Source organism: Leuciscus leuciscus, assembly GCF_965113295.1.
Source record: "Leuciscus leuciscus genome assembly, chromosome: 14".
In the NCBI taxonomy this organism is placed as follows: Eukaryota; Metazoa; Chordata; class Actinopteri; order Cypriniformes; family Leuciscidae; genus Leuciscus; species Leuciscus leuciscus.
Window position 1 is genome coordinate 27,835,489 of NC_138738.1, and position 16,128 is coordinate 27,851,616.

Genomic DNA, 16,128 nt, shown 5'->3' on the forward strand with positions numbered 1-16,128 from the left:
CCGAGCGTGGGCTTCCGGTCTGCTTCGTCTCAAGGTCAATCAGAAATGCATCGCAGCTCTGAAACCTTGGAAAGCAAACGACTGGTACCAATCAGGTGTAAGCCTGGGGACTTCCTCGAGTGTGAAGGTGGTGTCTACGGACGCATCCACCTCGGGATGGGGAGCGCTGCTCGAGGGCAGACCGTTCTTCGGCCAATGGTCAGAACGGGAGAAGCTTCTGCACATAAACTGCCTCGAAATGCTGGCAGTAGACAACGCGCTGACGCGTTTTTGTCCCCAAATACGAGGACACCACGTCCTGGTCCGTTCGGACAACATGTCAGTGGTGTCCTACATAAATCGCCAGGGCGGCCTCAGGTCCCGAAACCTGCACAGGCTGACAGAACGCCTCCTGGTGTGGGCTCAGCGCAACCTGCTCTCGCTGAGAGCAGTGCATGTGCCAGGGCTCCTAAACGTAGGACCGGACAGACTGTCCAGGAACAATGTTCCGACAGGCGAGTGGTCTCTACACCCACAGACAGTCCAGCTGCTGTGGAAGAAATTCGGCAGAGTGGAAGTAGACCTGTTCGCGTCTCAAGAAAACGCTCACTGTCTGGAATTTTTCTCCAAGAGCAGGGACGCGCTGGCTCATGTATGGCCCCGCCGCCCGCTCTATGCCTTTCCTTCCGTCTCTCTCCTGGCTCAGGTGATAGAGCGGATCAGGGAAGAAGGATGCTCAGTGCTACTCGTAGCGCCGTTCTGGAAAAACCAACCCTGGTTCCCAGTTCTGATGCAGCTAGCGAGCACTGCCCCATGGCCAGTGCCAGTGAGGAGGGACCTCCTCTCTCAGGCCAAGGGCTCGATTTGGCATCCGCGCCCAGAGCTGTGGTCCCTTCATGTTTGGGACATCAACGGGTACCCGCTGACCTCCCAAGCGGAGTGTTAAACACGATCACGCAGGCTAGAGCTCCGTCTACGCGACGTCTCTATTCCTCGAAATGGTCAGTGTTCTCCAGCTGGTGCACAGCTCGTGGCGTGTCGCCCCCAGACTGTGGGGTGACGGAGGTTCTCTCCTTCCTACAAGAGCTGTTGGACAAGCTCAAAGTTTATGTGGCGGCCATAGCAGCGTTCTCAAGAACAACGCTTGGTCAGTCAATAGGAAGGAACGATTTAGTCATCCGCTTCCTTAGAGGAGCTAAGAGACGGAATCCTCCCAGACTTTCCTCAGTCCCTGTATGGGACCTTTCTGTGGTACTGGAGGCCATGAAAGGTGACCCATTCGAGCCTTTACAGACGATTGATCTTAAACACCTGTCTTTCAAGACAGTGTTTCTTCTGGCTCTCGCTTCGGTGAAGCGCATAGGGGACTTACACGCGCTCTCAGTAAGCGCGACGTGCATGGAGTTTGGGCCTAATGACTCAAGAGTTATACTCAAACCTAAGCACGGTTATGTTCCAAAATCCCTCAACACACCGTTTAGGGCGCAGGTCATTTCCCTGTCAGCCCTACCGGTCTCTGACGAGGAAGGAGACGCGAGCTTCCTTTGTCCAGTCAGGGCATTAAGAGCTTATGTGTCTCGCTCATCTGTCTTCAGACAGACGGAGCAACTCTTCGTTTCGTTCAGCGGACGTTCCAAGGGACTAGCTGCGTCGAAACAGAGCCTATCCAGATGGATAGTTGACGCCATTGCGCTGGCGTACACTTCCAAGGGTATGCAGTGCCCGTTGGGTGTCAGAGCGCACTCCACGAGAAGCATGGCTTCGTCGTGGGCCTGGTCAAGTGGGATTGCCTTGCAAGATATATGTATGGCGGCAGGCTGGGCCTCCCCGTCTACATTTATAAGGTTTTATAACCTAGAGGTTCCCGCCTTACAGGCCAGGCTGTTGTCGGTCTAAATATACCAGTACTGTCTGTTCTGATGCTATCGGTTCAGAATACTGTGTCTGCTGAGCACTGCTCAATGAGCACTGCCCGCTGATCGACCGCAAAATGCTTATGGGCAAATAAATGAGACCCACAATTTTCCATCAGCTAAGGCCGTACTCCGCCCTGTCTGTATGATGTAATTTGCGTCTAAGGGACGCTGCTATATGTGGAAGAGCGCGGCTCCGCCCCCCCTCTTCCCGGACTCCCTGTGAGTTCCCCTGGTGATTATGCACTATATGAACCCCGGGCTTTCGCCCTTGGGTCTTTGGTGTCAGATCCCAGCACGCACGGCGTTTTACATTGGGTCCCCTAGCGTAAGATACTTACGCAGTACGAGAGACCTCTCGTAAGAGAACGTACTCGGTTACTAACGTAACCTCGGTTCTCTCTAGAAGAGGGAACGAGTACTGCGTATCTTGCCGTGCATGCACACGCTCTGGTTAGCTTCGGCGATGAAAAACCAGATATCAGCTGCCTGCGAGCTGTATTTATAGGACTAAGCCACGCCCGTTTCGGCGGGACGTGACGCAGTGGGCGCGAAGCACCCTCATTGGGTCTGACGTCACGCTAGGCCTCGCTCGATAGGCTGCTGCAGTTGCCGCAGAACAGCCAATAGGCACACGAGCTGTCTTGCCTATGTCTGTATGCTGCCGCAACGCGTTTTACAATAATACAAAATTAAGGATAATTTTTTGGCTTCAATATCTCGCGGAAAAGGGATTTTCCCCTAGCGTAAGATACTTACGCAGTACGAGAGACCTCTCGTAAGAGAACCGAGGTTACGTTAGTAACCGAGTACGTTTGTTATTTCGATTTTTGAGGTTACCATTATGCCGAAGTGTAGACCTTGTGGTCAGGCTGTGGGTGGCTACACAAATTAAATTAGATGTTCTCAATGAGCTGTAACTGTGCTAATGACAATGATGAGATATTTTTACTTAACTTGCATGCTACAAAAGTCACTCTGAGCATATGAACAAGTGTTGCATTGGCTATTAGTTTATATAGAAATAAATAAAATAAATTAGTTTGAGAGCTAGCACATCATTTACACAGTCTACATGTGGTCATCAGTTCTACCCCTCTCAATCAAACGATCATGAACATGTATGTGTTCACGACAGTTACTCACAACTAGTGTTGGGCTATATGCTTCATTTTCATTTCGTCCTATTGTCAGCCTGTGAGATCGGCGATACACAATAATATCGTGAGGGGGGCGGGGCCTAGTTATTTGATTATTAAAGGACCCCTATTATGGATTTTTGAAAATGTCCTTTCATGTAGTGTGTAACATAGCTCTAAAGTGAATGAAAACATCCTGCAAAGTTTTAAATCTGAAAGTGCACCATGTATAAAGTTATTGTCTTTCAAAAGTAAGAGTTGACTGTCAATGAAATTAATTGTTTTTCAAACGAGTCATAAGGGCAAACTTGAACCTCAAACCTGCTGCTGATTCCTGTGGATACTTGAGAGCATCATGTCGAGAAGACGGCGCTGTGCTCTATAATGAGATGGTAAAGCCAGTGTTTTTTTGTTTTTTTTCACTGCCCAAGGACGAGCATGTGAAGAATCAGTGGTTAAAATTCATCTTTAACACGATATCACAGCAGTATAATCTTAAACTTTTGCTGTGTTCCCTTTATTTCACTGACGACGGCTTCTCAAATCTCGGAGTTCAATGCAGGATTCGCAAACCGCTTGCTCTTGAAAGATGGTGTTCAAAATACTTAGTTTTGAGTTTATATTGTGTAGGTCTCCTGCTAACTGGTTACTCACTTTATTACTGTCTTACTGAAATACTTCTGCTAATCAGTTGTGGGCCACTATTAGCCTACCTATAACTGTGTCTATTAATGCAGATCAGCTGTCGTTCTCACTACTTTGAGTAAATATTAAGCACGGAGCAAGATTTGTTTTACCAACGTTTATGTTACATCAGTCATTCACATCAGTCATTCACGCTAGAGCTTGGCTAAAGTATTGCATACATGCACTGTTATTTATACACTTCCCACATGTTCACCGCAATAAATTAGAAAAATACTCGGTAAATAAATTAGTACAAGTAAAATAATAGGTTTGTTGATGGACATGCACTAGTTAATGCTGATGGTGAGGAATTACAGTTACAACATCTCATAATGTACCTCAAACTGAGTAGTGTATCACTGAGAAACGTCCTGCTCGAGTTGTCCTTGCGATGGAGGTTCGGGATGAATAACTAGTTCTTCTAGTGTTTCATCATCGGACTCGCGCTTGCATTGATATGGTCAAATCGACGCCATTGTTACTGTCTTTAGTTTACGGTGTAGGAAGCCTCAGGACATCTGACGTTGTTATGACAATGGGCATTTTTGTTTTCGAAGCACGCGCTCAGTGCTGTAAGCAGTAAAGCTGTCTGGCAAATCAGAGCAGAGTAGCTCGCGGAAAGGAGGGATTTAGAGAGATTGATTCATTTGACGAGTCGTTTGAGAATCATTGAAAATATGGTGATTTGCAAATGTATATTATGAGGATTTTTTATTTTTTTATTTTATTTTTTACCTTTGATGCATGTAAACCGGTTGTATGAAACTCCAAAACAACATTAGGAAACTTTAAAATAGCATAATAGGGGCACTTTAACTTGCTTATTTACTTATTAATTTGCTTGTTTATTACTTCGTTTTATGTATGAGAATCTTTTTTCTATTTTGCTAGCAACGGTGGAGTGTTTATTTATAGGCTAAATCAGGTTATTTCCCGTTACAGTGAGGTAAAAAAAGATCTTAATAATTTTTCTATCTGACTTAGAGAATTTCAACATGTCAGCGGGAAATTTACGGACACACATTATCCTCTCATGTCGTTACATATGCAGCATTTTGACTGTACTTCTGCACAAGATGGGAACACGTTTTAATAATTTCTTGGGTCAAGAAAGAGTCAGAGTTTGCGATATGTCCTCCTACCAGTGCTCTCTCTGGATGCATTTCACATGCGCACTTCAATAAGAACGCGGGTTAATGTGTTTTAAATGCCGGGAGAAATCTGAGTAAGGGGCAAAAATCAAAACCTAGCTGAGTCGATTGGTTTATCGATAGGGTTCAATACCATCAACAAAACGCCTGAATTTTGCTCCGTTCCTGGCATTAGCCTCATAAGTGGGAAAAGCTTCATCCACCAAATGGCTAATTTCTGCTGCAAACACCTGGAGAGCCTCGCCAGGTAGGCGTGTGCGTGTATTTACATAACTTTGAAATGTGGACAGATAAACTCGTTTGCCAAAAACATCTTTCCTTTTTTCTTTCAATATAGTCCTGCTTGATGTCTCCAGGCAAACTGTCCCAGTAGCTAAAAGCAGTACCACCGAGACAGGTTGGCAAAAATGTAGCTAATATGGCATTATCAAAACGTCAAAAGTCACTTCAAAACGTCTGCACCAGTGAAGAAAATCTTCTTTCCCATCCCCCCAAAAGATGGACGGAAAATGTCCATGGAAGTGCTGCACCCCAAGTGAGCTAACGTTACTTGTGCCAGGCAAATCGCGTGCCGAATCTGCTTCACTCATATTACAAAACAGTTTGTTACTTGGGTTATCGCGGTATCCAATAATAATAATAATAAAAAAAAAAATAATAATAATAATAAAAAATCTCCAGTAACTTAAACAAGGATTACCGTTCCACTCGTCATGTTTCTTTGAAGTTCGCGGTCAGACTGACACTATAATCCTCTGTGAAAACGCTACCGTGAAAACGCACCCACAACTTGTCCACGGTTGAAACACCAAGCAAAGTAGCCATTGCGGATAACAGAAAAAAATGTTGAGCTCGTTATCGATGTCCACCGTCGTGATACCACACCAAATGCATTTAATGCCCGCCGAAGAGAAAGTTCACTCACGCTCCGTGCACATCGTCCAAACCCGCTGCCACCAGAAATGTAAGAGGGGCTGTGGAACATAAGGGGTCTCATAAGCTCCAGTCTCTTGTAAATGGGTTCAACGTAGTAATGCAGGCATACACGAAAATATGGGACTTTACTGACTTATTATCCGAGCTCATCTCGTGTAACACACACAGCAGTCATCTCCATTCATCCGCGCACACACTTTTTTCTTTGTCCCTTTCTTTTTACACAACAATAACTGCGCATGTCAGCGCGCCAATTCCCCATAGTTCCCTTTCGAGGGAACTCGCGATGCGTCAATGACGCTTTGGGAACGCTCCTGCGTGATTGCGTCTGAAGCACCTATGTCAACTAGTCCAATGGCGAGAGTGGGCGTCACGGGCGGGTGACGTGATGACCAGGAAAGGATAAAGGACATCCGGTTTAGAACCGCGCTAGCTTCTGTGCCTCAGCAAGCGCTCTGTGTTATACTGTCTGTCATATTTATTGTTGTCTGTCACTATATCAGTCACAAGCATAGATTTTATGGCGAACAAACAACCTGAGATCGTGTGTTCCTCCCTGCCCTCTTTCTTTACGGGTGGGGATACACACGATGTATGTGTTGTTTGTTTGGAACGGAGCATGATCTGTCAGCGCTCGAGGGCGCTGACTATGAGCATTGCGAGTTACTATCGCTTTACTCGCTCCGTTCCCGCTTGTCACTCTTTGAGGAGGATGTTCAGGCTCGCGTTCCTCGCAGTACCGGCCCCGTGTTGCCGAGGCAGCATGGAAGCTGGTATTGTGGGGTTCGCAAATGGATCTCGCGGAGGGTTAGAGACGGCCTCCGCTTTTTCTCTGCCTTTACCCGGGGGATCCAGCGCTCTCTCTCTGGGATCGGAAGCCCGCGCTGCGGCTTCTTCCGCCCTGGTTAGAGAGCCCGGTGTTTCAGCAGTCTATCTCTGAGGAGGTAGATGTGCTGAGCATCGATGTAGTCCACAACCACAAGTATATATCTAGACAGGAGTATGGGGAGCAAACAGCTTTGGATCGTGTGTTCCTCCCTGCACTCACTTCATTACGAGTCGGGACACACGCGATTCATGTGTTGTTTGTTTGGGAGTGGAGCATGCACGTTCAGCTCTAGTAAAAGGGGGCTGACAGTGTTCATTCATAAATTCCCGATGTGTAACATTTGCACTATCGAGAGTTAGCTCTGCTCCTGATGGCTTTCTTCTCGAGGGAAGAAAGTCAGTAAAGATTCTTTGGCTCGGATCTCGCGTTTGCTGAGGCAGCGCGTAGATTACTAGCCTGACTACGTCAGACTTCCTACTTCCGCTAATTTCATTTCGCTCCTGTAGTCAGTCTGAGATAGCAGCCTATCTTTCAGTTTTCCACCGGCCTGAAAACAGCCGGGCCAATCAACGAACAGAGGGCGGGCTGAGAACCGTGACGTAGACGCTGATTGTACCGTGGATGCGTAGATTTACTTCACATAATCTCCAAAAGTCATTCACAGCCATGTTCACTCCGGTATTTCGCTCGGTGGTTTAGTTTTTGCATCATACATGCGTTTACAGTGGAAGTTAGATGCGGCTGAGCATGCGCATAACACACGCCATAACCAAACGTTATGTGATTGGCTTACGGGTAACCAATGATTTTAAACATCAGACAAGCGCCCCCCCGCGCGAGAGAAAACACTTCTCTATTATGCCCTTCCAGACTCTGTATACGAAGCAAAGTGAAGTAGCAGAGTCTGGTATTACCAGGCTAGTAGATTACGGGTCTGCAATAAATATTCTGTTACTCAACCTCGGATCTCGCGTGTGCTGAGGCAGCGCGTAGATTACGGGGTCTGGAATAAGAATAATAGTGGACGGGCTACGTTCATTCATGAAAATTACCGACGTATGTGCACTATCGGGAGTTTCCCCATGCTACTGTTTATTTAAAAAAAGACTGCAATAAGAATCCAGTGGTTATGCATTCATTAAGAGAGATACATAGTGTATTGCAAGCTATGAATTTATGATTCTTTTATTGTATGTTGAAACTATTTTTTATATATAATCCTATATATATAAATATATATTCAGCCTTTCATCCAGACTATTTTAACTTGTCCGGTTGATTTTTTTGCTGTTTGATTCTGAGGAATTAAATAAGTGGGCTGCATTTAAATTTACTTATCTGACTTTCATTAGTTAGATTCATGTATATGTTCAGTAATTCATCCAGATCGTGTTAACTTGTCTGGTTGATCTTTTACTACATTTAATTTTGAGGAATTAAATGGTATAATTTGGTGCTACAGCTGTCCACCTCCGAGGAGATGGATGCGCTGAGCATCGAGTTAAGGGAATTGAAGATTCTACATCTCAATCTCCTGTGTACAATGAGTTTGGAGTTTATAACTTTGTAAATGGGGCTGCTGGGCGGAGCAGCCCTAGCCATTAACAAACTCATTGTACGGGCAGAGTGTAATTTCCTGTGCTCCCCCTCAGAAAGATTGGGGACCGGAATGGCATTCTCAACAGAAGCCTTTAAAGCAGAAGATGGATCTGAGGACTGTTTTTCTGTGAAAAAGGTTTCGGCCAAGGTCCTGATGCCACTGGTGTCAGACCTCTGAGGGCAACCCCGACCGGGGTGGAGCGGTGTACACCTCAGTATATGGTGCCCGCCCCACCTCGGTGCCCTCAGGAGGCCGTTCTGCCAACCCCGCCACCCTTGGTGCCTCGGGGCGCAGCGGTCTCCAGCGAGCACATGGCTCAGTGTCACCACGACACTGTGCCAACTCGCACCCTCTGAGGGGGGTTCAAAAAGAGTCAGTTCGGTTGTTTCCTGCCAGGATGCTTCAGGTCACCGAAGTGGCTGTTACAATAACACCAGAGGCCAGTCTCGAGAGACTGGTACCCTTAGTAGATTTTCTGACAGAGTGGAAGAATCTGCCGAATATATCTCCATGGGTCCTGCAGATAATAGAGAGAGGTTACAGAATCCAGTTTCGTTCTCCTCCACCTCGTTACAACGGGGTGCTAATCGCGTTAGTACATCCCGAGCAGGCTCTGGTAATGGAGCAAGAAGTAGAGTCTCTATGGGCTTTATGCACAGCTGCACTACTTCCTGAACTTCAGGCAGGTCCTCTGTTTCCTGTCTGACATTATTGGACAAACTGATTAATCCAGGTGGTCAGGCACACCTGGATTAATCAGTTTGTCCAATAATGTCAGACAGGAAACAAAGGACCTGCCTGAAGTTCAGGAAGTAGTGCAGCTGTGCATAAAGCCCATTAGCGAAGGGAGCTATAGAGCAGGTGTACTCGCCCGACAGAGAATCGGGGTTTTACAGCCGCTACTTTATTGTTCCGAAAAAGGATGGGGGGTTGCGTTCCCATTTTAGATCTTCATCTGTTGTATCGTGCAGTCATGAAACTCAAGTTCAATATGCTCACACTCAAACAGATCGTGACTCTTATCAGATCTAAGGACTGGATTGTCACAATAGATTTAAAAGGTGCTTACTTCCATCCTCCCTCAACAAAGGAAGTTCCTGAGGTTTTCTTTTGGGGGCAAAGAATATCATTATCGGGTGCTTCCATTCGGTCTAACTCTATCACCCTGCACGTTCACGAAGTGCGTAGATGCAGCTCTGGCCCCGCCAGGCTGCAGGGCTACGCATTCTGAACTAAATCGATGACTGACTGATTCTGGCGGAATCAGAGCAGTTAGCGGTTCGGCATCGAGATGTCGTCCTCGCTCAGATGAAGAAATTGGGGTGAGACTCAATGCCAAGAAGAGTGTGCTTTCTCCACTACAGAGAACCACTTTCCTTGGTGTGGTATGGGATTCAGTCACAATGCGAGCCACACTTCGCCCGTTCGTGTAGCTGTTATCCTCACAGCCACAAAAGAGTTGAAGCTAGGCCAGTCACGCACTGTGAAACAGTTCGAGAAACTGTTGGGCCTCATGGCAGCAGCGTCCAATGTGATACCCTTTGGCCTACTGTATATGAGACCTTTGCAGTGGTGGCTCAGAACCAGAGGGTTCTCCCCGAGGGGAAACCCACTTCGTACGATCAAGATCACGCGGCGGTGTCTCCGCGCCTTGGATATATGGAGGAAATACTGGTTCCTATCCCACATGAGCAGTCACGCACTTTGAAACAGTTCGAGAAACTGTTGGGCCTCATGGCAGCAGGTCCATTGTGATACCCTTTGGCCTACTGTACATGAGACCCTTGCAGTGGTGGCTCAGAACTAGAGGGTTCTCCCCGAAGGGAAACTCACTTCGTACGATCAAGATCACGCGGCAGTGTCTCCGCGCCTTGGTTATATGGAGGAAATGCTGGTTCCTTTCCCAGGTTCCGGTGTTGGGAGCTCTTTGCCATCGAGTTGCTATCTCGACAGATGCTTCCCTCACCGGCTGGGGAGTGGTAATGGGAGGCCGCTCATCCCAGGGCCTGTGGAGGAGTCATCATCTTTTTGGCACATAAATTGCCTGGAGATGATGGCAGTCTTCAATGCATTGAGACATTCCTCCCAGACCTGAGGGACCATCATGTGCTTGTCCGTACAGACAACACATCATTGGTCTCTTTCATAAATATGTAGGAGCAGACATCCTGTTGAGGCAGGGGCTGAGGCCCAGGGAATAGAGCCTCCACACCGAGGTGGTGGAGCACATTTGGGGGGTTTATGGCCAGGCACAAGTGGATCTCTTCGCGTCTCAGGATACGACGCACAGTCCACTTTGGTTCTCCCTCACACACCCAGCTCCCTTGGGGCTGGACATTGTGGTATGGACATGGCCGAGGCTACGTCTGTACATCTTTCCCCGATTAATCTGCTCCCAGGAGTTCTGGAGAAGGTCCACCGGGACGGAATAAGTCTACTACTAGTAGAACTGTACTGGCTGGGCTGACTGGTTCTCGGACCTGGTGTCTTTCCTCGATGGCTCTCCCTTGGAGATTCCAGTCAGGAGGGACCTTCGGTTTTAAGTGGGAGGGGTGACCCTTCACCCCAGCCCAGAGATTTGGAACCTGTGGGTTTGGCCTCTGAGGGGGCCCAACTCATTGACTTTGGTCTCTCAACTGAGGTTGTGGAGACCATATTTCACTCCAGAGCTCCCTCCACGAGGAAACTTTATGTATTTAGTGATGGGTTTTCCCTTCATATTGCGGGTCTGTGGACAGTGGGGCCCAGTTACTGCCCGATTGGTACAGTGCTGGAGTTACTGCTGGTTTGTTTTTCCGCAGGGTTATCCCCCTCTACACTGTGGTATACGTGGCGGCCTTAGTGCCTACATGTCCCTTTTTGATGGTATTTCCCTGTTAGGGACCTTTGGTTGTTTCCTCTGTGGTGCTTTTAGACCAGGACAGGAGTATGGCGGCTTAGAAGCCTTATTATATGTAGATATCCCTTGTAGGATGTGGTATGCGGCAGGCTGGTCCTCTCCGCTCACATTCGTAAGGTTTTGCAACTTCGACCTGGGTGCTTCCCCAGGTTCTCAAGTGCTCTTGTCTTAGTTGTGCAGTATTCACACAGACAGGTTCTGGTTCGTATGGCGTGTTGGGCATTCTCGTTCCCAAAGCGTCATTGACGCATCGCGAGTTCCCTCGAAAGGGAACGTCTCAGGTTACGACTGTAACCCTAGTACCCTGAGAAGGGAACGAGACGATGCGTCACTTTGCCATACTTCCTACATCCCTGTGATCGACTTGCTTCGGCCCTTTTTGAAGCTAGCGCGGTTCTAAACCGGATGTCCTTTATCCTTTCCTGGTCGTCACGTCACCCGCCCGTGACGCCCACTCTCGCCATTGGACTAGTTGACATAGGTGCTTCAGACGCAATCACGCAGGAGAGTTCCCAAAGCGTCATTGACGCATCGTCTCGTTCCCTTCTCATGGAACTAGGGTTACAGTCGTAACCTGAGATGGTAATCATAATGTAACCATTGCATCACACATGAACAGCAAATCAAATTACCCGATTTACATAAAAAAATAAATCATAAAATAAAATCTCACAATAGCTTGAGAGCAAATCTATTAACTCCATTGGACACTTCAACTGTCAGAGAATCCTCGTAACTCCACCTCTTCTTCACTCTGCGGCATTTTGTCTCCTCAGGATTGAAAGTCGCAACGATTAAGAAATCCTCGTTGAGCAACACGTAAAGCAAGCCATAACTCTGTGTTAAACTATGATATCAGTCATTGATGTATTTTAAATGTCTACTTATTACTAGGCTTATTATACTAGGCTTATTATACGTGTGCATTGAAGTTTTAAAACGTATCTAATATAATACTTGAATTGAATTAAATGTTTTGGATACCAGCATTAAATTATTGTTTTTATTATTATTTTACTGACTCGAAGTTGGCAATGTGCATGTACAAGTAGCAGGTTTTATTTATGGGAGAAAAAAAGGTCTATCTACTGGTGCCAAGTAAGCCTATCTTTGGATAACTCTGTCTGTTTTTTAGACAATAACGAGTGAAAATAGTTAGGTTAGATACATTTGAGTAGGCCTGTTGTGTTAAAAATCGATAGCTGTAATGTTTCGGTGCAGAAGGAAGCCTGTGAGCCACGAAGGTAAGTTTGCGTGCAGATTAGGCTAATTTCCGCCTATTACAGCCTAGTCACCTCATCGTTTTTTATTCTGCTTCACTTATAGCTCTTAAACCTTTAAAATGGAGTTTAGGAAGATGTATGTAACCACAGTCGTTAGCTTTGGTTAACTATTGAAGCCTTTTCTCTTGTCAAAAGGCTCAACGCGACCGCAGACTTTGTTTGCGTGCAGATTAATTTCCGCCTATTTTAGACAGCCTAGTATTTTGGTATTGCATCACTCATATCTCTTAAACGTTTAAAATGGAGTCTAGGAAGATGTATGTAACCACAATCATAAGATTTGAAAGCCTTATCTCTTGTCAAAAGGCTCAACGCGACCACAGACTTTGATGAACACTGCTGGCAGCAGCGACGTCTGTGTCCGTACCATTCTTATCAATGACAGCGTAACCTTGTATCTCCCTGCTCCCAAGTCATAAATGTCGTATCTCCGATTAAACATGATTTTGGGGAAATGTTGTGTTAATGTTGGTATACAACAGTATATGATAGCAATATAAGGTATAATACCAACTTTAACAAAACAATGTTTAATGACTCAAAAAATATGCAGTTTTTTTAATTTCCTGAAAAATAATGGTTCTGGAGATACGAGGATTGAAAGTGCTAAATAAATGCCTCATTCATTCAAACATTGTAACAGGAAACCACTACAATCCTCTGCTGAGTACAGAGCTGGATTGACCATGGAACTGGCACAGAGAGAGGTGGTAGTGAGCGGTGAAGATAATGACATGATGACTCATAGTCATGTGATATAAAAACACTCTTTTGTGCTGAATTACTTCCTTCCACCACGGATTAAAATCTAAAGTTGACAGTTTAAGAGATGAGCCCAAGATTCAGTTACTGAAACTTAACTTTGCCTTTAGCCAAATTAATAAGACCAAAGATTGCCCATTTGATTTACCCAAAACTAATTTTATCTCATGTTTAACCACTATGTACATGAGCAGCAAATTCCTGAAGGACTGGCCTAGATAAAGCTGTTCTTGGCGGGTACATGAGCACTAATGGCCACTAGCTCACATCTCCGAATAGCCTACGTCTAAACAAATTTTCAAACAGGGGTTTGAATGTAAAACGCATATTTAAGGTCTAAACGACTACATTCTCACCTAAAAATACTCTTAAACTACATTATGTGACACTATAAAAGTAGTATTTGTAAATTAATTGTGTTTTTGCTCCCCCGCCATTGAAGCTCACTGTGAGAGATGCTGTCAGTATAGATCAGGCAGAAACAAGCAGAGTGTCACAAATAGTGAAGCTGTTTCCAAATGGTACAAGTAGAATATCGTATGCCTGGAAAAGGCTCTCAGGCAATCAGATTTGAGAACCAGAACAAACTGTTCACAGAATTCATTTAATTAATTTCAAATGTTACAGTCAATATCAACAAATATTGCTGTGTGCTGTTAATCCAGAAACTCAGTTTAAAACACTGACCTGCTGTGGGGCCCACTTTTGTCCTTTCCCTAAGACCATGAGGTCAGTGTTGTCCTTTAAGGTCTGAAAAAAGTCCTCAGTATCCACTCCAGTTCCATCCTCATCCAACACTAAAGCACTGACACAATGCATGTGAAATACATCCATCACCTAGAAGGGAAAAACCATGCCTTCCTTGAGCTTTGGAGCAACTGTGATGGAATTTCATGCAGTGCTTCCGTTCTAGAGCTGGCTCCACATGGTACTAAATATCCAACATTTGAATGATCACATATATTGATTCAATTTGACCACTACAATGGTAAAAGCCAAAAAAAAAAAAAAAAAAAAGTTCTAATGGAAACATTATTATATAGTGTAGTTAAATTTGACATACTGTAATTTCTTCACATTTCACTTTTATTTCAATCTCCTCATTCTACCTTCCTCTGTTGCTGTGGTTTTCAGAGACTGAGGTAGCTAACAATACTGGAAAATGAATGATTAAGGAACAAACAACAAAATTTTGCTTGAAATATTTTGAAAGAGCATTTCCTGATCTCCACATGTATCTAACAAAATTTACCTTCACTGTTAGAAATTATTCAATCACTAGTTTTTATATACATTTTTTTGTGTCATACAGGACCATGTAGTATTGTTTTAGAATATGTCAGACATGAAAAATATGCAAACTTATTGGACTGAATTTCCTATTTGTTATTTGAAAGAGATAGAGTATGTTAGTAGGCTAGGCTATGTATCTTGTATGTATCGATGAACAATTTTGCTATTGAGAGGTAGCAAAGATGTAGGGGTCTCAGATTTAAGACATACAGCAAATCTGTTTTAACCAAGATTAATAAACTAAATAAGACTCAATGCTTATTCTGACATAAATGTTGTCTTGTTATACTGCAAATCAGATCATGCAGACAGAATAGACAAGCACACTTTTCTAGTTTTTAAGATATTTATTTATATTTATATTTATTAATATAAAGAAACAAATAATTATTTCTGATTCTTTTTGTTTCTACCGATCCTTTTAATTGCTGTCCTGAGTGTCCTCACCTTGTTCCGTAGGTCTCTCAGGTCACTTGCCATGATGCCTTTCTTAATGGAGCGATCAGAGTCGATGACCCGGAAGGGTCTGGCGTGCTGAGTCCAACGTGGTAAGAGCTGCTGGGTCATAGAACCACAGGCTGATATGCATCTGTGGACAGTGACACACACACACACACACACACACACACACACACACACACACACACACACACACACACACACACACACACACACACACACACACACAGTCACAAAATGGCTTGCTTGAAAACTCAGTTCCCAGTTTTGCACAAACACATATAAAGAAGCTTATTCTAATTATGAATTAATAGAACAAAACTTTGCATATAAAAGGACAATCGTAATACAAACACTGTTACTTTGACAGGGAGGTCGAGAACACATCAAGAGATTTCTTGGCATTCTCCATTGGAATCAACTGTATAGCTCCAGTAACCTTCAAAAATACAGAAAATATAACATAAGTAAATAAATACCATTAATATCATATCTTTACAGTAGATGATCATAGACAAGCAATTTCTTACCCCAGTAAGAAACAGGGACATACATAGGCCTGTCTAAATACACATAGGACAAGAGGACACTGATACTGTGAACAGTACATCTAGTTTCTGTCCATTCTATCCATAAAATATATTATATTCAGTGATTAAAATATTTAGAGTATAAAATCTATTGTAAAGCTAAAACTATTTTGTAAACCTGAACACATAATAAGGATAGATCTGATTAGCTTTCTTGACTTCACTAGCTATTGTAAAAAAGTATTACTATTTTACAAGAAACCTTAATACAATACTAATAATCACATAATACCTTAAAGCAAGCTCCGTGGCTCCGTTTTCTGCTCTGGTATTGTTCCGAATTTACATTAAATCTGCGTGTCGCATCTCTTTGTGGCCTTGAGTTTCATTGCAAAACAAATTTTTTTCACCTTTGCTCCACACTGACAGCAAGAGTGTTTGGTCATGCTGTGTTGAGCAATAATGTCTAAGAGCCTCTCAGTGCCAGTTCACATCACACCACAACAAATAAAACATATATTGATATACTTGTAGTGCATGTTCTGTGTTCAAAAGAACTTCACTTCACATCCACTAGCCCATATAGAAGTAAGGCCAATCATTTGTATAGAAGGTTGTTTTCGCCACACAATAAAACTTTTTAAAAGATAATTGCGACTTTTTATCAC

At 44.4% G+C, this 16,128-nt stretch overlaps 1 protein-coding gene across 3 annotated transcripts in view; it reads right to left on the bottom strand.

The window, feature by feature from the left end:
- cidec (cell death inducing DFFA like effector c) overlaps positions 1 to 15,904 on the bottom strand; it is a 64,538-nt gene extending 48,634 nt beyond the window's left edge. For all 3 annotated transcript variants that reach the window (XM_082137023.1, XM_082137024.1, XM_082137022.1), the window contains exons 1-4: positions 15,753 to 15,904; positions 15,293 to 15,369; positions 14,919 to 15,060; positions 13,866 to 14,015 (exon numbers count right to left, since the gene is read on the bottom strand). In XM_082137023.1, coding sequence (XP_081993149.1) covers positions 13,866 to 14,015; positions 14,919 to 15,060; positions 15,293 to 15,342 — 342 coding nt within the window. In that variant the 5' untranslated portion in view covers positions 15,343 to 15,369; positions 15,753 to 15,904. The remainder of the gene's footprint in view (positions 1 to 13,865; positions 14,016 to 14,918; positions 15,061 to 15,292; positions 15,370 to 15,752) is intronic.
- Between the last annotated feature and the right edge of the window lie 224 nt (positions 15,905 to 16,128).